General features: G+C 31.9%; 1 protein-coding gene across 2 annotated transcripts; it reads right to left on the minus strand.

Moving 5' to 3' along the window:
- Window positions 1–1034: 1034 nt before the first annotated feature.
- On the minus strand, window positions 1035–21576 carry LOC139524852 (tyrosine-protein phosphatase non-receptor type 1-like). Of its 2 annotated transcripts, none has more exons than XM_071319961.1 (11): window positions 21419–21576; window positions 18496–18687; window positions 17876–18078; window positions 16501–16609; window positions 14443–14543; window positions 14041–14139; window positions 13017–13166; window positions 12495–12704; window positions 11824–12021; window positions 7475–7632; window positions 1035–5409 (listed from the first exon to the last, which is right to left on the minus strand). In XM_071319961.1, exons 3-11 carry the CDS (start codon window positions 17942–17944, stop codon window positions 5205–5207), a joined length of 1299 nt encoding a protein of 432 aa, XP_071176062.1. In that variant the 5' UTR covers window positions 17945–18078; window positions 18496–18687; window positions 21419–21576; the 3' UTR covers window positions 1035–5204. The 2 variants fall into 2 exon arrangements, with proteins under 2 accessions (XP_071176062.1, XP_071176063.1); XM_071319962.1 differs by having other exon boundaries at window positions 18492–18687; window positions 21419–21575.
- Window positions 21577–24450: the final 2874 nt, after the last annotated feature.

A 24450-nucleotide genomic window follows, 5' to 3' on the forward strand; every position in this document is an offset into this window, starting at 1 on the left:
TACATTGTAGATCGACAAGTAACTGAAACCTGCACTTGGAAGTAAATGTAATGGACTTGGTATGGATTTTGCTCATTGTTGAAGGTCGTTCATTGACCTATAGATGTAAACTTCTATGTCATTTCCTCTCGTTGGCAATCAAATCACATCTTATTTTTATAATAGCAGTACAGTAAATCAGCATAGCCAACTTTTAGCGAGAATCTGTTATTTTCTTTTTGATTTATCCTTTAGTAATGGCATTAAAATCTGGATATTTGATCAAAATTTCTTGTTATAAAATTTTGAAATAATTTTGATGCCTTACACACATACTACTTTGTATTGATTGTTTTTTTTTCAACTAATTTTATTTATTTTCAGAATGAGATACTTGTTTTTCAACTAGAGTTTGATTTTATTTACCAGCCATTTAGCAGGTCAATACAATGACAGTTTTCATTGTCATATGAAAAAAAACCAAAAGACATGTAGTGATGTTACAGCACTGTCACAGGTCAGGGAAAAGCATTCACAAATATATTTAACCCCATCGCAGACTTTATGTGTCGGTACCAAGTCAGGAAAGAGCTGGAAGTACAGTGGTCTTCATTGGTTCAATCATGTATGTCATATTTGGTTTTGTTATAAATGAAGCTTCTTATTTTCTCATTTGAATTGTTTCTCTTTTTTCATGTCAGGGCCATTTATAGCCACCTATACAGTACATTTCTTCTCAGTGTTGAACCTCTGATAATTGCTTTCTATCACTTCCTTTCAACTCTGGTAGAACGTTGTGTCATTGGCAATCAATGTATCATACCAAATCTTCTCATTTTCACGCGACACTCACCATTGACTACATTTACAGAAATTCTTGAGTGTTCTTTACCATTTTTTTTTCTTTCTGAAATTATCACTGAAACCTTGACTGTCTGATACATTCGTTGAAAATTTGTTGTTGGCTGATCAGTTAAATTTGAGGTTCACCCGGAACCATGAAGCTCATGAAAATTGGTATTCAATTATATCTACAGTATATTCCTTCATACAGATTATAACAATATTATTATGATTTTATTTGTCAAAGTGTAAACCTGATTTTAATAACAATATCTGCCTTAAAATGAAAAAAAAACCATGAACTGTATGACTCAGAAATTCTTAAACCGGAAACAGTCTTAGTGTAGCAGGTAATCATTATGGTCTAAGCTAAACTATAAAATATAAACAGACATCACCACAGACAATCTAAGGATTGCGGTCCTCCACCATTTTATTTTCAACACCACCCTTGGATTTCAAACATGCTTATGATCTTTCTCAACACCAACCTTAAATTTTGGGAAAATATGAGAAAATTAAAAAAAAACTTTTAATAAGTGATTAAATTATATTTAAAATTTTGTTTATGAAACAAAGATACATAGTCTCAAATACATTGGCATATATTTAATAGAATGGCAAACAAGTACAAAATTTATAAGTTTGAAAATGATTTTTTCATGACCTCCTTGTGTCCTTGAAAATTAATCTGTGGTGATTCCTGTCATTATTATTTTACAACATACTGTAGAATATGTTTTGCATAACAGTACAATAAGATAATTACAATAATAGTTGGTTTATAGCTCATTCAACTAACATCAAGCAACTATCATTATCAGAAACAAAATATATAGAGTACTTCTAGCATGTATACTAAAAATATAAACACAAAATAGCATCAAATACTATTATATAAAAGAAGACTATCTCAATACTCATCCAATTTATTGACCCTATATTTTAATATCTATGAAATTTACAATTAAAACTTACAGCTGGTAACCAATTAACAATATGTTACGAAGGATCAAACAGGCAGAGAAAAATCCTTCAAGAAAATTTATTTACGACCCCTAAAAATGCAACCTGTATTACTTTAAAGGTTATTGTGAAAGCAACAGAAAGAAATAACAGATTATAATTCAATTGAACCCTTATACATCAGAAAAATGTATGTTTAATTTTGTTTATTTTTTGTATCTATACTCGTGCATCCTGTTTTACTACTACACAGAAGACTCATAGAACACTATCTATAGAACAGTTTATTACTTCCTGGATGTAGGCATGTCATTATTCTCTTGTAAGTTTAACAGCTAATTTTTAAATAGCATTAAAATAAAATAATAAATATAAAACAAAAGATGTTTGATGATTTTTGTTTCCTAGCTGCCATATATTTCTCACTAAATCTCCATAACTTACATGTTTAACCCCTTTCATTTATAGCACATTTTTAACCTCCTCCGTTTGACCCACATTATTTGCTTTAAAGAAGCATTAAAATAAATCAGCAGCTTACATGAAAAATATATTGAGGATCCATACGTCCTGTTCAAGACATCAATAAAAAAAATATATCAACACTACACATATCTTTTTCTCTTTATTTTCTAAGAGTGAACACTGCCAAGGGAGATAACTATTTAACCATCTGAAAATTATTTCAATTAAGATCTTAAGAATAATAATTATACAGAATAAAATCTGTGTCATGGTCTTTACGGAATTTGATAAGATGACCACTTATGTCCTATAGCTTTCCTTACTGATGTGCAATTAACATTAGATGTTTACCTTATTATCTTTAGTTAATTAAACTTACTCAAATTAATTTTGATATATAATTATTAAACGATTTAGTTGTTGAATGTACTGAATATTTTATCATTGAAACGACCATTATACTGAACATGTTTAGAGTACAGCTGAAGCATGACCATCAATATGGCCAAAATAAAATATTTTCTGTTATGAAGTAACCATAATAAAGAACAGATAGCATCTTCTTTTTTCGTAGTTGCCTCCTGTCTAGGAGCACTAAGCATGAGACCATAAATAATTTTATTTATCATGAATTATGACTTTCATATTATGACTATATATGCATGATATATAAAAACGTATCTATATATGTTTTTTTTATTTCCTTCTTGGAAAAGACAATAACAATATGTTCAAAACTCCATGGAAGTATAAACAGTAAAAAAATTAAAAAAACGGCAAAACAAATTGGAAAAAAGGGAAAAAAAGGTAACTGATTTGATAGAGACATTTTCCATAGGAAACTGAAACATCTACAAACAGTTTAACTTAATACTTATTTATAAATTTTAAGTGTAAACATACAAGTTAACATCACATTTGAGTAATATACGCCCTATTTCTCCATATCAGTATCGGGGACTCATTTCACAAAAAATCTTACAATTAAAATTTATCGTAAACTCTACAAAAATGTGTATGAGTGAAAAGTACTTTAAATTTTAAGATTATTTGTGAAAAGAACTGCCTTGATCTTACTGCTTGACTGTCTACTGTAAGAATAAAGTTCCTTGATTTTGTGGTTAGTCAAAACAACAAATAATGTCAACCAAAATACATAATTTCCATTGAATCAATTTAAATGAAAACCCTGTGTTTAAAAAGCAATGAACATGATGAATCAGTTATTTTCCAATCCAAAAAAAAATATCAAATCAAATCAACTAATTTGTGTACTATTTTTTTTTTTTAAAGAATTGAACATAATACAATGCAACAAATGTTTTCTTACATTTTCCAGATAACCTTATTAGTACAGAAGATTATTTTCTTTTTTAACTAATTTTTCATGATGTTGACTACTGACTTAAAGTCAATAACACATTTCATAGACAATTTGACTCTACCAAATACATCAAGGTCTACTTAAAGAAAAAAATATTTAGTACTTTTTCCTATATGAATTTTAAATTGTCACTGCTGCAAGGTATAAAATTTACAAGCCAAGACAGAAAGAAAACAAATAATAAATAAAACATGCAGGTTATATATAACTGAAAAAGAGCTCATTTACATAACATGAATAATGACTGATGATCAATTGATACCTTTAAATAGTGAAGTTTACATAAAACAAAATTTAAAGTGAGGAGTATATTTCAGACAGAATGGACAGGTAGCTGTTTGTTTAATGTCCAGTGGTAGATATTTCAAGCATATTTTGGTTGAATTTTCTATATCAGTATCAATAAATATATTATTAAATTAACCCTTGTCAATACACCTTATTGCTATTTGTCCACCATAACTGGACATCACAAAAGTTCCTCTACAATTTTGACTTCATAATAAAAATATCTGATGCCACAATGGAAAAATGATTGTTGTATGACGTCAAAAGTTCAAGCAGTACAGATTTCCAAATAGGGATAAGGTGTATATTAAACTTTTTTTCTTCTTGTGGTGGTGTCCTTGTAATAAGGTAGTGACCTATTTCCTTAAAGGTGGTTCTATAATATTATTTTATAATTAACAAACATGTAACACTTTGAACATGTATACCAAACCCCTTCCGTTTTAAAATCACAGAATTGATAAGTTCATAATTTGAATGATCTTTAACTTATCATTTCAGCATAAGATCTTTCATGGTACCTTTCCCTTTGTAAAGTTAAAACAAAATCCATTAAATAAAAACAAAAGGTAAAGTAGTTAGCACTTAACAGGTAGATAGACAGGTAGATTTACAAAGTGATTGCTACAGATTGAAATAAGGGAAGATTATTAAACTACTGGCTTTAGGTATGAACACATTTTTGAAATGATATATATATTTTCTTTTTAAACTTCAAATCTTATAAAGATTAAACCTTTCATAAATAATATAAATGTAAAAAAAATATGAAGTTGTAGCCAGATCAAGTGTAAGGTTTGCAAACAGTCAAACAAAAGATTTTATTTACTTTTACTATCACATCTTTATTTTCAGAATGTATTAATTGGTTTCATAATCAAGTAAATATTGAACCTATCATAAAAACAGTGAAAAATAAAATCAGAATACTTTACTTTTTAAAATCTATTGATGAAACTTGCCGACTTTCAAAACCATATTTCAGAATAACATGTGCATTCCAAAGTACATTATGCCTTATAAATTAAAATTAAGAAATCTACTACTAAAACTGTCAAAAGCAATCTTAATATGAGCACCAGTGAATCTATATATAAAACATCTTTTTGAGATTTCTTGTAATAAAAGAAAAAATATTTGATATTATCTATAATAAAAAATACATGCTCGCAAAGCAGACAAAACTCTCGTTTGTCAGAGTATAAAACTGTAAGTTCTACCATTTGAGGTTAGTCAGACTATTTATTACCAAAATATTAACCCCTGATATACAATACTATTATCCCTTATCATGACCTAAATAAAATGTGTAAATAAGAAATCCACCAATCAAAAGAGTCAGTCCAGTCAGACCTATAGCTACAGGTTTTAAATATGATTTTCGCTTTTTTGAAAGTTCACTGTCCCGTAATTTATCTTTCATTTTTCTGACTTGTTCTTCTGTTTTCTTCTTTCTATCTTCTCGATTTCTTCTCCTGAGTTCACTACAATTTAAATAACAGTTATTTACAGAAGGTCAAGTTATTTTAATTAAAAGCCAAAGGCAGGGAGAAGGGGATGAGTAACATGGAGTAAAAAAAAATATACAAAGATGAATGGTTGGTCTTAATAGCTTTTTAAGAAAATCATTCGATTTCTTGGAGAACTTTGAGAGTTCTAAAGATTTCAAGACTACACAGGCTAAAACATCTTTACAAGAGCTTCAAGGAAACTTATTGATTGATTGTTAACAGGTTAACAGCTTAGGCCAAATAAAAAAGTATGTGTGGTTCCAGTTACATCTGAAAAAAAGTTAGGGTAGGTAGGTAGGGTTTTTTTTTATTTTATGTTTTTTTTTTACATTGAGTCTATGGGAGCAACATTCAGACTTTAACAGTGCTTAATGAAAAATGACAATAAAATCTTTAGGGTATTTATACATGTCAAGGGTATTTTTAAGGCGCAAAAGTAGGGACGGTAGGGTTACTGGAACCACACATATATTTTTATTTGGCCATAGCCTCCTGTAGCAAATATCACATGCATGTTCAGGACAAGAACAAATTCACATTGAATACATTTTATGGAATATTGTTAGATCATCAAACACATACTAAATTATGTCCTAATACAAATGAAAAAGATGACACAGACAACACATGATCTCTTAATGGCACACTGACAAGAAAGCAAAACAATTACAGCCTATTGGACCCGAGACAACACATGATCTCTTAATGGCACACTGACAAGAAAGCAAAACAATAACAGCCTATTGGACCCGAGACAACACATGATCTCTTAATGGCACACTGACAAGAAAGCAAAACAATAACAGCCTATTGGACCCGAGACAACACATGATCTCTTAATGGCACACTGACCAGAAAGCAAAACAATTACAGCCTATTGGACCCGAGACAACACATGATCTCTTAATGGCACACTGACAAGAAAGCAAAACAATTACAGCCTATTGGACCCGAGACAACACATGATCTCTTAATGGCACACTGACAAGAAAGCAAAACAATTACAGCCTATTGGACCCGAGACAACACATGATCTCTTAATGGCACACTGACAAGAAAGCAAAACAATTACAGCCTATTGGACCCGAGACAACACATGATCTCTTAATGGCACACTGACCAGAAAGCAAAACAATTACAGCCTATTGGACCCGAGACAACACATGATCTCTTAATGGCACACTGACCAGAAAGAAAAACAATTACAGCCTATTGGACCCGAGACAACACATGATCTCTTAATGGCACACTGACCAGAAAGCAAAACAATTACAACCTATTGGACCCGAGACAACACATGATCTCTTAATGGCACACTGACCAGAAAGAAAAACAATTACAGCCTATTGGACCCGAGACAACACATGATCTCTTAATGGCACACTGACCAGAAAGCAAAACAATTACAACCTATTGGACCCGAGACAACACATGATCTCTTAATGGCCACTGACCAGAAAGCAAAACAATTACAGCCTATTGGACCCGAGACAACACATGATCTCTTAATGGCCACTGACCAGAAAGCAAAACAATTACAGCCTATTGGACCCGAGACAACACATGATCTCTTAATGGCCACTGACCAGAAAGCAAAACAATTACAACCTATTGGACCCGAGATCATTACAAATTCATCTGGAAAATACTATTTTACAATTTTGAGAAAATGCAAGGGGCATAACTTATGATCATTAAAACAGAATAAGTCTAACTTCAAGTGTAATTCATAGTACATGGTAATATAACATTAAAGATCAGTGCAAAAATCATGTTATGATATATATAAGTGACTGACATATTAGATAATAAGAATAAAGAATGACTCAATGGAAAAGTTGGCATATTCATTTTTTATATATTAGAACTTTTATGTACAATTTTCCTAGAATCAATCCCAACCACTTCATCATACTAAAAACCCTAATACTGGTGTCACAAATGGAAAGTTTATTTCACAGTAATGTTTAAAGGTACAAAAATAAACCCATTTATAAGGCAAGCTTGTGAGGCTTTGTTGTATAACTGATGTACATACCTGGTACCACTAACTGATTCTTTTGAGTTCAAACCTTCCATAGTATCCACTGAATTCTGGAAACCAGTTCTTGGAGGAAGCGGTGGGGGTTCATTTCTATGTGGCAAACTTTCCACTCTAGTCGGTGGTTTAGGAGGAGCTTCATCATCTGATGATTTCTAGAAGATAGATAATATAACTTTTCATATTTGTTTTTATAACATTTTTCTCATATTTGTTATTAATTTTACAATTTGTTTTCTAATTGACAATTTTTTCATATATTTTTTAAACACAGATCATACCAATGCTTTTGAGCTTATTTTTGTGAACATCAAGTTCCTGTTGTATAATTGACTTCCTTTAGTAACGTATGTTTTTTTTTTAATTCTTTTTTTTAAGTTCCTGTTTAAGTTAAAGTTATTCTGAAATTATAAATATAGACAAATATACATCTTAATCTTCTAAACTTTTAAAAACAAATCTAATAACGTATCATGCATGATAATTGTTAAAACAACATTTGAATACAGATTTATCAAAATGCCTTTCATTTTTCAGAATTTTAAAACAAAAAGGGGAGGGGGTTGGATTCTGTTCTTGGACCATATAGAGATGTGTTTTTCAAACAAGAATTCAAACTGCAACATATGCCATTATCATTTTATCATTGCATAAGACAAGAGGATTCCGAAAATTTGACAAAAATAAAAAAAAAAATGACAAGCGAACTCTTTAAAAGTGGCATTAAAACAATAAAAATCAACTAGAGGCTCTAAAGAGCCTGTGTCGCTCACCTTGGTCTATGTGCATATTAAACAAAGGACACAAATGGATTCATGACAAAATTGTATTTTGGTGATGGTGATGTGTTTGAAGTTATTACTTTACTGAACGATTTTGCTTCTTACAATTATATCTATCATGAATTTTGCCCATTAGTAACAGAGAACTATATTTGGTAAAAATTTACATAAATTTACCAAATTAATGAAAATTGTTAAAAATTGACTATAAAGGGCAATAACTCCTTAAGGGGTCAATTGACCATTTAGGTCATGTTGACTTATTTGTAGATCTTACTTTGCTGAACATTATTGCTGTTTACAGTTTATCGCTATCTATAATAGTATTCAAGATAACCAAAAACGGCAAAATTTCTTTAAAAATTACCAATTGGAGGGCAGCAACCCAACAACCAGTTGTCCAATTCATCTGAAAAATTCAGGGCAGATAGATATTGACTTGATTAACAATTTAACTTCTTGTCAGATTTGCTCTAGATGCTTTGGTTTCATAGTTATAAGCAAAAAACTGCATTTTACCCCTATGTTCTATTTTTAGCCGTGGCGGCCATCTTGGTTGAATTGCCAGGTCATCGGACACATTTTTCAAACTAGATACCCCAAAGATGATTGTGGCCTAGTAGTTTCAGTGGAGATTTTGTAAAAGATTACTTAGATTTATGAAAAATGGTTAAAGATTGACTATAAAGGGCAATAACTCCTAAAGGGGTCAACTGACCATTTTGGTCATGTTGACTTATTTGTAGATCTTACTTTGCTGAACATTATTGCTGTTTACAATTTATCTCTATCTATAATAATATTCAAGATAATAACCAAAAACAGCAAAATTTCCTCAAAATTACCAATTCAGGGGCAGCAACCCAACAACCAATTGACCGATTCATCTGAAAATTTCAGGGCAGATAGTTCTTGACCTGATAAACATTTTTATCCCATGTCAGATTTCCTCAAAATGCTTTGGTTTTTGAGTTATAAGCCAAAAACTGCATTTTACCCCTTTGTTCTATTTTTAGCCGTGGCGGCCATCTTGGTTGGTTGACCAGGTCACGCCACACATTTTTTAAACTAGATACCCCAAAGATGATTGTGGCCAAGTTTGGATTAATTTGGCCAAGCAGTTTCAGAGGAGAAGATTTTTGTAAAAGATTACTTTAATTATCGAAAAATGGTTAAAAATAGACTATAAAGGGCAATAACTCCTAAACGGGTCAACTGACCATTTTGGTCATGTTGACTTATTTGTAGATCTTACTTTGCTGAACATTATTGCTGTTTACAGTTTATCTCTAACTATAATAATATTCAAGATAATAACCAAAAACAGCAAAATTTCTTCAAAATTACCAATTCAGGGGCAGCAACCCAACAACCGATTGACCGATTCATCTGAAAATTTCAGGGCAGATAGATCTTGACCTGATAAACATTTTTACCCCATGTCAGATTTGCTCTAAATGCTTTGGTTTTTGAGTTATAAGCCAAAAACTGCATTTTACCCCTATGTTCTATTTTTAGCCGTGGCGGCCATCTTGGTTGGTTGACCGGGTCACGCCACACATTTTTTAAACTAGATACCCCAATGATGATTGTGGCCAAGTTTGGTTTGATTTGGCCCAGTAGTTTCAGAGGAGAAGATTTTGGTAAAAGTTAACGACGACGGACGACGACGACGGACGACGACGGACGACGGACGCCAAGTGATGAGAAAAGCTCACTTGGCCCTTCGGGCCAGGTGAGCTAAAAATCAAATATTTCTTTGTTAAAATAAGTAGATGGAGTATAATTGCAAATACATGTACAACAAATCAACGTCAAGAGTTCAAATAACAAACATATAAGCAATTACTAATCGTAAGCACACCCAGATAAATAAGGGAAACCTATACTGTGAAGTCAGCTATTGTGTTTTCTGGGAATTTGGACAGTTTAATGTTAGTTAAAATAAGGACATCATCTAATCATAAAGGGAATGAACTGATTTCTTTTTAAATAAAACCTTCATTTGTATTGCTTAGGCTAAAATGTTAAGATTTTAAAAATTTGTGAAGCAGTATTTATATTCAATTAGTGTTTGTATAAATAGCATAAACCTGATAAAATAGCATGTAAACTTCCTTGAAGAGATATTCAGTCCCTGTATTAAAATTAACAAATATATATTAGATATAAAATTCAATATTTGTAATAAACAATTTATATATCCCTATTCAAGTCTAAGCTTCAAAGGAAAAATGAATGCACCACAAAAAAAAATAAGACTGAATTCTGGAATGACTTTTCAGAAATTTGTCAAAATTGAAAGGTAGCTAGTCTTCAAGGAACTTTAATATAATTAACCCTTACCATGCTGAGTTGTTTTCAGAAATTGTCTAAATTTCGAGTATTTGCAAAAATATGCAAATGATATGCAAATGAGCTGTACCCTGATGCTGATGCATACTGATTACAATAAATCTAAAATAGGTGATCACGGGGTGGGGTGGTCGGGGTGAGGAGCCAGAATTTTTTTGTGGGGAATTTGCCCCAAAGTTGGTCCTCAGGTACAAAAAGCATCAATTTTGACCTTTTTTCGTTCTTTTTCTCGACCTGTAAGTCCGAGAGATGCTAATAGATGCATCCATCTGTAGTTTACATGTAGCGTGGACACCAGTGAACACTTTTATCACAACAGTTGTTAGGTCGGAGTGAAACTGATCTGGGTTCATCAGTGTAAAGAAGGTCATTTGCACCAAAATTCACCAAATTTCGGAATTTTTCCAATTTTGAACTTTAACTGGACTTGCAACCGGAAGTAGTCGTTTCCTCGGCGTATTTTGATAATAGACACGACCAGTCGTTATGTGCCTTTAGGTTAACGGTATTTCTCAAGGTTTCAATCCTCTGAACTCCGTGATTCAGACCTTGAAGGTAAGCCCACCCCTCCAAAAAACCCAATTTTGTCCGATATCAAATTTTGAAGTTCGTATTTGAGCTCAAAATGAATATTTAAAGTGAGAAACATGACATGAATAGTTTCAGATTGAGGAAACGTTCATACACTACGAAATAAATGGTATTACGATGACCTCTAAATGTATGGAGCGCCATTGATGCCAAAATAACGGTATTCTGGGTACGGCCGTAATATTACGGCCCCCGCACAACAAGGGTTAACATTGTGTCAAAATTTGGTAAGGAGTTGCTAAAGCATATTCAAGTAATGTCAAGACTTACTCAGACAGAAGGACAGATGGACATGGAGTACCATAAAACATCTGTTAGCAACAAGCTTATGAAAAACTTATCTCCCTTACATCTGAACACAGAGACTGAACATAGACAGTTCTTCTAAAATTTAATTACTGTAAATTCAGAATTATTTCATGCATTTATTTTTTTCAATTTTGATGTAGAAAAAGTGCATGGATATTTATGGAAAATCTGCATACAGATATATGCATCAGATATCAGAACGTGGGTTCTTAATATTGTGATACTCACCCAATCCCATTAGTCACAATAATTTCTGAATTTACAGAAAATAGATTAAGTGATGATTACAATGTTTATTTCCAATCTCACCTCTTCTTCTAAGTAACTTGACAGTACGTCCATTGTTGATATCTGTTCTTTATTCAATAACCTCCTCCCTCCTTCTATTATGGCAAGATAAGAAAATCGTAACTGATCAGCCGTCTGAATAAGTCCCATTCTATAATATCTCATGTCTAAAACTATCTTACGTATATCTATACCATTCATATGGTCTTGATTTTCAATCTGAAAACATAAAAAAAATCAAAAATGTTGATTTCATGTCTAACTCCATGAAAAAACATGATTTTATGTATTCAAATTAATCAAGAATCTTGTGTCAAGATAAATGAACCAAATATCTAACTCACTTTAAAAAAAAATATTTGAAGGCACAACCAAATTAAACATATTTTTATTAAATTATCATTAATGAAATGTAACAACAAATAAAAAAGTTGTTGTTCTATCTTTTCAAGCATTTTAGTACCAGACAGACCGTTTATAAATGTGAGATGCTGTACAAGCTGTATGGCCCACAAAAATATTCACAATTTACGTAAACCAGAAACTTAGCTTACAACCTTACAAAACCAAATTTACACCAACATATATGTACATTGTACTATAGCATACAACAAGCACAGATTTTATCAAACTTAATGACTCTAACTTTACAGACTAGTATCAGCTAAAGCCTACGACATAATTATACTTACTATAACAAGTACAGAATCGACTAAACAGAAAGTTCCAGATCGACCAATTCCAGCGCTACAGTGTACGATACATGGTCCTGAATCAGGCTCTAAACCACCAGATTCTCGTACAGCCATCAGAAAGTTCAGAAATGCTGTCGGTGAAGTAGGTACGCCAAAATCTGGCCATGTGACATAATTAAAATGTAAAATTTCTCTTGTTTCATTTGTCTAAAAAATACATGAGAAAACATATACCTTTTAAAGCATGAATGAATTATACAGCCTTTTGTGAGGCAGAGAAATAAGTGTTTGCAGATGATGAACAAAAGTTCTAGAATTATTTTACCTTTTTTTTCTCATATTCAGATTTCTTAATTTTTTTAAAATTTATAAATAAAATTTAGTTAATATTCAAGTTCAAATCTTTAATATCAAATTTCAAAACAGCAAATTTTTAGAATGTTAAAAGTCAACTATTAGAACAGTAAATTTTATTCATTTCTTGAAATAAGCTCAGGTCAGACCCTATGTCCTCCTCACCTGCATGTCTTCAATCTCTAACGTCCTGACTATATAGTAGTTACATGATCGTTCCTCTAATAATGTTATCTTTAACTGTACATCTTCGTAAACCATTTCTTCATCATCCCCATAATTCTCACCTAATGGCCAATATTGATGACATTTTCTCTGTAAAATTAAGGTTAAAAGCTAGGTCATTAGCTGTCAGATATCAATCTTGAATACAACTACTGACTAAATACCTGTCAAAGTTAAACTTTGCTTGTCTACATTTTACCTGACCATCAATATTACAACTACATTTAGTTATCTAGCTGGTAGCCTGTTAAATCATATTTTGGCTACAAATATTTTGTTTCTCTTACTTTAAGATTAGGATTTAGGGTTAGGCATAGAGTTATGGTAAGTTAAGGTGAGGTTTAGGATTTAGGGTTACTTTAGTTTAACTCTATAGAGGTTTTGACCTCTCCAGTAAAGGGGCAAATACTTTCTCCCCACATTTACTGTAATTAGCTTTTGAAAATTTTGAATCTAACTGATAAAATATGTCACTGCAAATAACTTTCATCTTATAAATCCTTTTTCTCATAATTAGATACATTGACTAGTTTAGCAACATAGTTATTGATGATCACAGTATATTAGAACCAATGTAGGTTCTTCTCGTTTGATTAGTTTTACACTAGTCCTTTTGGGGGTCCTTTATAGCTTACTGTTCGGTGTGAGCAAAGGCACCCTGTAGAAGACTGTACTTTGACCTAGTATGGTTTTTCTTTTACAAATTGTGACTAGGATGGAGAGTTGTCTCATTGCCACTCATACCATAACTTCTTATATCTACTGAGCAGCAATTATTATAGTGAAAAAGGACAATGGTTGATACAGAACTTAAGTGGACAATAGCTGAAATAAATATTTTTAGCAAAGGAACATACTGGATCCCATGTTTTCTGAAAAGACATTTAGTCCAGCAAAGACCCATGGATAACTGAGTAATAGTTTTGTGACTCCAAGTCAATTAGACCTTGAGATTTAAACTTACAGAGCCACTTTCTATGACTTTGTTGAGCATAACTACAGCTTTACTTTTCTGTTCCCAAACCATCTGCCAGAAATGTCCTGATGTGTGTTCTAATGGACCCTGAAAATATACAATAAGATAAATTGATTGTTGGTGTTTTATTGCCACTTTTAGGTACCACTTTTGGGCTTTCTAATGGCGACCAGTTTTTATTGGTGGAGGAAGCTGGAGTGTCAAGAGAAAACCACCAACCTTGAAAGGAAAACTGACAATCCTAGTCAATTAAGATTGGAATCAAGTGCACCCTCACAGGCTTGGTTCGAACTCTCAACCTAAGTGCTACACCTGATAGTTGGCAGCAAAATGTTTTTCTGTGCTTTCATCAACCATTGACAGATAAATAGATGAATTCATATATATTACCTGAGCAAGTATATAATTTCTATTAGCTTCAGGAACAGGTAAGTAACAGGCATTGATATAATCCTCCTCCCCCTTCTGTAACTTGACTCGGCTGTGGTCATCTAAAATACATGTATTTATATCATCACATAGAATACAGTATATTATACAAAATAAACATGCTGACAGCAAAATCGTATAATACATGTATATACAATTATACAATTTTTTTAGTTATCTTGTAGGATATTTTAATACAGGCAGAATACACGACTTTTGTGTTTGGGAAATTTACCACAAAGGGCCCCTATTTAGCAATAGTTGACCTTTGAATGATGTTTGCAAAATATTCTTTCTTGTGTCTGTGACATGTTTTCTGTTGTTTTGTTTTTTCTTTTAACAGGGTTACTTTTACAAATTGTGCCATGAATGAGTTGTCGCATACAACATCTTCTTATATCTATTAAGTTAATCACAACCTTGGCCTTAAATATGCCATCCAGTTAACACCAAAACACTGTCAATGGACATGTACAATGTAAACTAAAGCATAAAACATTTAAATTAATAACTGAACTACACTATGGCATCTTTATATCATCCCAACAGTCAAAATATTGTAGAAATCCTGTTAGAATTGACAAAAAGCTTTAATATTCAATATTATTGAGTTCAGCTAACAACAAGATATAGTGTAACATACAATTTCATTAGTTTAGAGACTGCAGGAGTAAATAAATTGCCTATCAAATCTGAATCTGACTGCCTGATAACATGTTCATCATTTTTCATGGGTTTTTTTCACTAAATTTGTTCCATAAGGTTTTTTTTTCAGTTTTTATTATTTCTAAAACAAACTTGTAAGTTTTTAAACGAGTTTAACCCCACCATATTTTGTATGTGCAAAGTCAGGAACCTGTTGGTCAGCAGTGGTTGTTTGTTGCTATGTAACATCTTCATATCTCTTTCAATATTTTGTACATTAATTAGGCCTGAAGTTTTCTCATTTGCATTGCTTTACATTTGTTATTTCAGGGCTTTTTATATCTGACTATGAGGTATGGGCTTTGCTAATTGCCGATGGCCGAAAGGTGACATAATTTCTGTGTAATTTGGTCTCTTTAGAGAGTTGTCTCATTAACAATCATACATAACTTCTTATTTAAATATTATCAACTACTTATTCTAACATGTATTACTTACAACATTATTTAAATTTTACAGGTGTTTCGAATTATATGGGTAAAGGGAGATTATTCATTTCAAGATATCTAATTTTAAACTATAAAACTAAATGTGCCAGTACTTTAAAATCTTAAAAACAACAGGGCTGTGACCAATACTTTTACAGGTTCCAGTCTTAGTTGGAGCAGAAGTATACATGTAGAATCAGGGCTGATATGCATAAAACCACTTAAGTTAAGATATCAAATCTATCATCTGACATGTATAATAAGTTGTTCATTCAGAACATTAAATTGATTTTCCTAGGATCTTTATAATATTTCAGAAACCTTGTACATTTTGTATTTTCTAATCGTAAAAAATCCAATGGACACCAAAGTCAGGAGCCTGTAATTCAGTAGTTGTTGTTTGTTTATGTGTTACATATTTGTTTTTGTATTCATTTTTTGTACATACATTAGGTCGTTAGTTTTCTTGTTTGAATTGTTTTACATTGTCATTTTGGGGCCTTTTATATCGAACTATGCAGTATGGGCTTTGCTCATTGTTGAAGGCTGTAATGTGACCTATAGTTGTTGATTTCTGTGTCAATTTGGTCTCTTGTAGAGAGTTGTCTCATTGGCAATCATACCACATCTTCTTTTTTATATCATGTATATATAAAGGTATACTTTGCAGTAGTCACTAGTACTCACTACACATGAAAGGCAGATGCATCTATATATAGGTAAATATATTTATAGTAACAAATCCTTTATGCAGTCTGCCAAGCTTATACAGAAACAGGGTTATCACTAGGAAGTTTTTATGGTGAGTTGTCTATGCGTCTAAACAATTTTTTAACATGGTGAATCCAATATTAAACACAGGCATGAAAATGTTATGGCTTATTACATGGGTAAACATCTCTGTAACGGTTCCTGTTTTTATTGGTCGGTTGTTTTGCTTCCTTTGTTGACAGTTCTTCTTCAAAGGCTATCTCAGCAGCTTCCACCTTGATTTCCTATAAAAATAGTTTGAGTATATACATTTTTTTAATTGAAGCAAAGTTGGCTTTAGATGAATTCGGCTATTTATTTTAGGAATTTTTGACATATAGCTCTTCAATGGTTTTGGTACTTATACATCTTCGAATTTCAAATGTTTGATTTTGAGAGTTCCTGATGAAGGTAAATTTAATCCAGTAAAGTACTTCGGACGCCAAAAATTATTAAACGTGTATGTTTTCAATTTTTTAAGTAAATAATAAAGGTACCAAATCTTTTATTTAGAAACTTTTATAGTACATGCAGATAGGAATTGACCATGTACATGTAATGAGGAAACCTGATGAACAAGTCATGTTTATGCAATCTAAATATAGCGAACAAAATTTAAAGACATGACAGAATAGAATGTTTGCTGCAGACAATGCTTGATTGGTGCAATAACAATTTTTGAAATTTTAACTGTTCCCTCAAACATGTCAAGTGGCTACACTAGCATTGACTTGTCATGGCTAAATAATGATATTAAATGATATTAAATGAGCAGCATTTCAAAGTCCAATGGCAAATTACTGCAGTTTCAGGTAGAGAAGATATGAATTAATCTGATATGAATATGAACCCTGCATGTTTAACCCTACTGCATTCTTAAAGTGACTGTCCCAAGTCAGGAGCCAGTAGTTCAGTGGTTCTCATTTGTTCATGTCCGTCATATTTGTTTTCTTTAAAAAAAAAATTTTTTTTTTATAAATTTGGCTGTTAGTTTCTCTTTTGATTGTTTTTACATTTTTTATGTTGGCGCCTTTTGTAATGAATATACATGATCGATACATACATTTTGTACATGTATATGTATTTTCTACTTCTCACTTTTAAAGCTATAACGTATATGGTTGCCTTTAATTGATTACGTCTTTTGAACATCGGTGGATAATTGTCCCAGTGGCAATCATACCACATCTTCATATTTATATATTTTTTATAAGACAAACATTCTGAGCTTGTTTTAAAGTGTGCATACAACAACAATTGACAGTAAGACATTTCTCTTTGACTTCATCATTGGTTGCTGACCAGATTTTAAATTTCATACTCATTTTTGCTGTTTGCTAAGCAGAAAAGCAACAACTACCAATTTCATTATCTTTGGTTTGACCCAGTCTGGATCAGACCTACATCCTACTGCACTCAAGGCAAAAACAGATGTCAACAGTCAACACGTAGCGTCGCAAGACGAGGAACGCGTCGGCCCTTTTATGCTTAAATTGGTATTTCACACAAACCTGGTATATAGCAGGCCATATGCCAAATTTATCATACTGCTGTGATTCTTTTTCTATCTCTGATTCCATTGACAAACCGTTACATTGACAATATTTTGGCTAACTTTGAAAATGTGAACGCACTTGTCCTTTTACTTCCGGAATTAAGAAAGTAATCGCTTGTTCACGTCGGTACGGAGATGAAGATCCGAACTAATGTAAACCTGAAAGTAACAATATTATTTTGATTCGACATATTGACAAACATGATACTATAACATAAGCTCTTATGAGCTTTTCATCGAATATAAAAAAAAGTATGCAATAAAAAACAAAACAAGGCATGCACTATACAAATAAATAGTAATAAAACAGCACCACATACATTTTAATAACTCTAGAATATATATATAGGCTAATAAGTAAAACATATATGTGAAGCACTAATACAGGAATATTTGTTTTTAAATTTACAGCTATTTTTTTTTTAATTAAACGGTTTCAAGTAAAAACTTCAACTCTTGTAATCATTAAAACGTAAAAACAAAATTTCAGTTGCAATGCAGCCAAGGATTTGTATAGTTTATAGATCCTTGAATGCAGCATACAAAGCATAAATAATCATAACACAAATTACCTGCAGTCAGAGCAAAAGCAGTCTGTTCCAGTACTCCAGGACTGAAGAAGACCTCAAAATGTGTGAGGCTGTTAACAGTCATGAAATGGTCTGGTAAAGGAAGTAAAGTATTCCTCATTGAAAGAGCAGCAAAGCCTCTTCAGTCCATTCGAGGTCACGAGTTCTTACCTGCAGTATTTCCAAAATGTTACTGTATCTGAAAAGAATATTTAGTGTGTTTAATTTAATTTAAAGTAATTTTTGTCCTGATGCGACACACTTGTAAGGTTGGAACCTTTGCGTTCTCAAGAAGAGTTTTAGAGGATGATAAATAGTCGTAATATATATATATATATACGAATCTAAATGCTCTCTCTTGTATTTTTTTCAAGTGTTTCTGAAAGAAGGATCCATTGTCCTGCACCCGACCTGGTATTTTACTATATAGATACAAAATACTAGTATAATACCAATAAGGTTTACTGTGTCCTATTTCTTTTGGAAGCGGGCAAATCCAATTATATCATTGTATTCGTTGCAATTTATTTTACGGTCCCCGTTAAAATATAATTGTCGATTTTATTGAAATTTAAGCGTAGATGATAAATTGTCGGTTACTTGAAACTGTAAGAAAATATAATATGTATTTGTACTCGTTACGAAGAGGGAGAAAGCTTGGCGAATATTGCATTTTTTCTTGCATTTAGATTAAAGCTTGTACAAATAAATATGACTTATTCCGACATTTTGTATTTGAAATTTACAATGACGACTGTAAGAAAAAAAAAGGGGGTAGAATATCGAACTTTAGCAACAAAAACAACCATCATACTTTAGCAAAGAAACAACCATCGCATTATAGCGTGAGACACCATCGTACTTTAGCGTAGACCATCGCACTTTAGCGTGCCCATCGCACTTTAGAGTACCATCGCACTTTAGAGTCCTACGTTTCTCGTTTTTTTTTTTTTATAGATTAGACCGTTGGTTTTCCCGTTTGAATGGTTTTACACTAGTAATTTTGGGGCCCTTTATAGCTTGTTGTTCGGTGTGAGCCAAGGCTCCGTGTTGAAGGCCGTACATTGACCTATAATGGTTTACTTTTATAAATTGTTATTTGGATGGAAAGTTGTCTCATTAGCACTCATACCACATCTTCCTATATCTATATACAAGTTTAAATTGAAAACTGCGTTTAAACCTATGATATGTGTGCACCACTTCCAAGTAACTTGACTGTTTACTCACTAGTTAAATATTTAGCTGAATTTGGATATACGGATTTTTTGCAAAGGTTATTTTTCATACTTAGACTACTATATAACACAGGTCTAGACTGATCTTTCTAATTTCTCAAACTTCGTTTCTTTCTTAAAAGTACACAGTGGAAAGAGAGTAGTTGGTAGTTTTATTTTCATTGCATGTATCAACTTGTATCTAAGTTTGTGCAAAGTGCGTTTGATACTGACAGACTGTCTCTTCAGTATCGAATATGAAACTTCCAACCCCACTGATTTAAAAAAAAAAGTAAACAGCTATGTTAAATTGCGAATGGAAATTTGGAATGGGCCAAAGAGACAAATACCCGACCAAAGAGTAGAAAACTGCCGAAGGCCACTATACTAATGGGTCTTCAACACAGCGAGAAAAAATCCCTCACCCGGAGGCGTAACCCATACATTTTGTACTACATATGTGTTGCTACTATGACCGGACGAAAAGCATGCTAATTATTTGGACTATCATCTTTCTGACTTTAATTACTATATCTTTCAATTGTAATTTTTAGCTCAAATATTCCCACACAATTATCTTTGGTTTAAACTGTATGTTTCTACTAATCCGATAATGGACTTCGTATCTACGTGTCAAAGACAGTTTTTAGCAGATTATCTGAACAATGGACAATAATTGCCTAATCCGTTGTTACATGTATTTCTAAATTATTCTGTTTTATATACTTCTTAAAAATAATTTATATTCAGTTTTGGATAGGTTCTTAAACCGTCAACACCGGACTCAATATTGTAACATCGTTTATATTCTTGATGGATCGTTTATTAAATTGTTAAACTTTATACCGACTTGATTCTTCATTTTAATATCTAGCAAATAGTCTGGGTATACTACTAGCGAACACGTTAAACACAGACCGGGAAATAAGCTGGAAATAACAACCGTGATAAAGGAACTATTGGAAATTGCTTGTAGCACGAACATAGGGTGTTCTGTGGGTTAAAATCTGATGTTCTGGTGTTAAAATCCCACTGTTTGGGGATTAAACAAATAATTATGGATTTTGGTACTTCGGGGATTGCTGGAGTGTTAAACGAGCTGTCGGCACATAATGATGTTTGTTCAATTTTAAGTGACCCAGCTCCTTATAATTACTCTAGAAAGACGAAAGGGTGCTACTAAGCAATAGAGCAATCGACCGATAAAAAACCACCGTAGACATATAATGCAAGAGACTGATAACTCCATTAATAATGTTCATTTAATATATTGAAATATAATGCGACTCTCTCAATATTTGTCTTTTGGCGTAGTGACTTCCTCTTCTTTTTTTATTCTCATACTCAGAGTTTCCCCTGGAAATTGTTTAAAAGGTTGTAAAGACATATCCTGTAAAGTAAAAGTTTCATGACGTAAAAAAGACATTAAGATATTGAAATTCAACGAAGACAAAGAAGGCAAGCTGTTGTTAGTCAGGCTGATACTTCTTATTAGTTGGTTTTGTTAGCATGAAATTTTAATATGATTTATTTAAAACCAATTCTTAATGATAAATTGTCTTGATAGGGTGTTGGGGATATTATTTTGTGACTTTTGAGAAATATGATCTTAATTTATACTTTTCCAAAATCAATAAAATCACGACGACCGCGTGATATCATCAGAGTCATATAAATTAAATACTGCCTCTTATATCATTTAATTTCACTTGCCAATATGTTTTAATATATATGGTTCTGCCAAATAACCCGCTACGTGCGTTATTCAGTGTGCACCACATTTTTTATGTTATTTTTTCATAGACAGAAAAAATATTACAGTCATTCCTTAAGTACATAGAAAGTGTAGTCTCCAACCATAGGAATAGCTCTAATTTTAATATTATACAATTACTGTCTTTTGATGAGGTAAATGTGTAGCTTTATTGACTTTTGAAAAACTGATATTCACTGAGGCCAACGGCCGAAGTGAATATCAGTTTTTCAAAAGTCAATTAAACCACATATTTACCGAAACAAAAGACAGTAATTGTTTTATTCCATATTCCGAGAGAAATGTATGTAATGGCAATTATTAACCAAAACCAATCATTTTTTTACCAAAATAGTGCAGGTAAAAGCACGAGACGTTATGCGCGGTGAATATCCTTTTTCCGCAGGTGAATATGCTTATTTATTCAAAATCCCATTCATATAGAAAAACCTACTAAAGTTTTATCAATATGGAATAATACAAAATATTTCGTCTGTATATATGGCACGCCGTTTTTATATTTATTCAAATTTGAAGATATCTTATTTATTTAACAAGATATCTTATTAAGTATTAAGATATCTTATTAAGTATTAAGATATCTTTAATTTTTATAAGATATCTTATTTAATTTGAAAGTAAATAAGATATCTCTATTAGTTTATAAGATATCTCTATTAGTTTATAAGATATCTCTATAAGTTAATAAGATATCTCTATTAATTAATAAGATATCTTATAAAGTATATAAGATATCTTACTTCTTTATAAAGATATCTTTTGAATACATACTTTATAAGATATCTTATTAATTAATAGAGATATCTTATAAACTAATAGAGATATCTTATTAACTTATGGAAATATCTTATATATTAAATAAGATATCTTTATAACCAATTAAATTAGATATCTCTATAAGTTAATAAGATATCTCTAAAAGTTTATAAGATATCTCTATTAGTTTATAAGATATCTCTATAAGTTAATAAGATATCTACGGAAGCCTGGAGCTGCCTTGTATTATTGTTTATAACTAAACCATATATGATAATCATCGCGATAATGTTTTGAATATTGCAATACGACGCCTTATTTATCGCAATATTTCGCTATATTTAACAACAAGGCACTTTATTTAGCGCAATGATTGTTTATATTTAACAGTAAGAAGACTTAATTATCGCAAGAATTTGCTTTATGTAATAAGACGACTTATTTATCGCAATAGTTTCGCTATATCTAACAACAAGGCACCATATTTAGAGCAATGCATTGCTATATTTGAAAAGAAGAAGCCTTACTTATCGTTATTATTTGCTATAAATAACAAGACGCCTTATTTATCGCAATATTTCGCTATATCTAACAACAAGACAACTTAGTTATCGCAATGATTTGATCTAGACACCTTATATATCGACAATCTAACAAGACGACTTAGTTATCGCAAGATTTTGATTATAATATATATTCCCACACTTCAGACTGTCTATCAACTCCTGTGTACATTAACCTCAATTTCAAATATAGAGATATTGTCTTCTATGACATGCGATGTTCAGTACTTCAATACTTTGAATAAAATCTGTCATTGTATATCATGGATCTATATGCAAGTATACAACGTATACCAGACATTCCTTAGATTGATTTTTTTTCTCCCTCTCTCTCTCTTTTTTTTTTATAAATCCCTTGTATCATGTATCTGTATGTATTGGCACAAGCCAGGAACCTGTAGTGGTTGTCGGTGGTTCATGTCTCGACCCACAGTTAATATTTTGTAAATGTTTTTTTATGTTTAATTTGGCCAGTTGTTTGTGTGTAAATTGTTTCCCACTTTTCATGTCAAGCCTTTTATAGACGACTAGTCTCTTTACTGTATCGTGTTTTGCCATAATGATTGTGAAAGTTTCCTTTTATTGTTTGAATCCACTCTATATTTAAATTAACATATACATGTATCACATCTCTTTGTTTTTAAATTATAAATCTGACTTTTAAAGTCTTGTTTTCCTGAACAAGCATGACATATTTTTGACTGGGGGTTAAATTTTGAAACAAACAGTCAATCAAATTACACTTTTGTTAATAAAGAGGAAAACCATTTTAAATTTATTCATTTGTTAGGTTGGAAGAAAGGAGATTTCATATATGGTTGCCTTGTAAGAGCTGAAAAATAGACATAATAAACTAGAGGCTCTCAAGAGCCTGTGTCGCTCACCTTGGTCTATGTGCATATTAAACAATGGACACAGATAAATGCATGACAAAATTGTTGGTTTGTTGATGGTGATGTTTTTGTAGATCTTACTTTATTGAACATTTGTGTGCTACAATTATCTCTATCTATAATGAACTTGGCCCAGTAATAACATTGGAAGATATTTTGTAAAAATTTACAAAAAAATATGAAAATTGATAAAAATTGACTATAAAGAGCAGAAAGATCTTCACCTGATAAACAATTTAACTCTCTGGTTTCAGAGATATAAGCCAAAATATACATTTTACCCCTATGCTCTATTTTTATCCATGGCGGCCATCTTGGTTGTTTGGCTGGGTCATTGGACACATTTTTTAAACAAGATACCCTTATGATGATTGTGACCTAGTTTGGTTAAATTTGGCCTAGTAGTTTCAGAGGAGAAGATTTTTGTAAAAGTTTTCGGACGACGGACGACGCCAACTGATAAGAAAAGCTCACTTGGCCCTGTGGGCCAGGTGAGCTAAAAAGGAAGAGGCGGAAGACATTTGTCTTCCAAGAACTGCTTGCAGCGAAAAGAACTAAAGAAGGAAAAAAATATCAAGAATTCAAGAATTAAATTATTGGTTCCGCATGAATGCACACGGGTTTTAAGGGGATTATGAGAGGTGACCTTAGGTGACACCCTTCGCTCAAAAACAAGATAAAAGTCAATGGGGGGCGCTAGAAGTACATGTTTGCCTAAACCACCAGGCTATTCTACTAACACATTTATGCAGTCTGTAT

The sequence above is a fragment of the Mytilus edulis genome, chromosome 5, assembly GCF_963676685.1.
Source record: "Mytilus edulis chromosome 5, xbMytEdul2.2, whole genome shotgun sequence".
Lineage (NCBI taxonomy): Eukaryota > Metazoa > Mollusca > Bivalvia > Mytilida > Mytilidae > Mytilus > Mytilus edulis.

Coding starts and splice junctions, on each gene's coding strand:
- LOC139524852 (XM_071319961.1), bottom strand. CDS start 17,944: ATGGAATCAGAGATAGAAAAAGAATCACAGCAGTATGATAAATTTGGC. Junction 14,140..14,442: donor GAAATTATATACTTGCTCAG/GTAATATATATG, acceptor GTATATTTTCAG/GGTCCATTAGAACACACATC. Junction 5,410..7,474: donor GAATCAGTTAGTGGTACCAG/GTATGTACATCA, acceptor TTTAAATTGTAG/TGAACTCAGGAGAAGAAATC.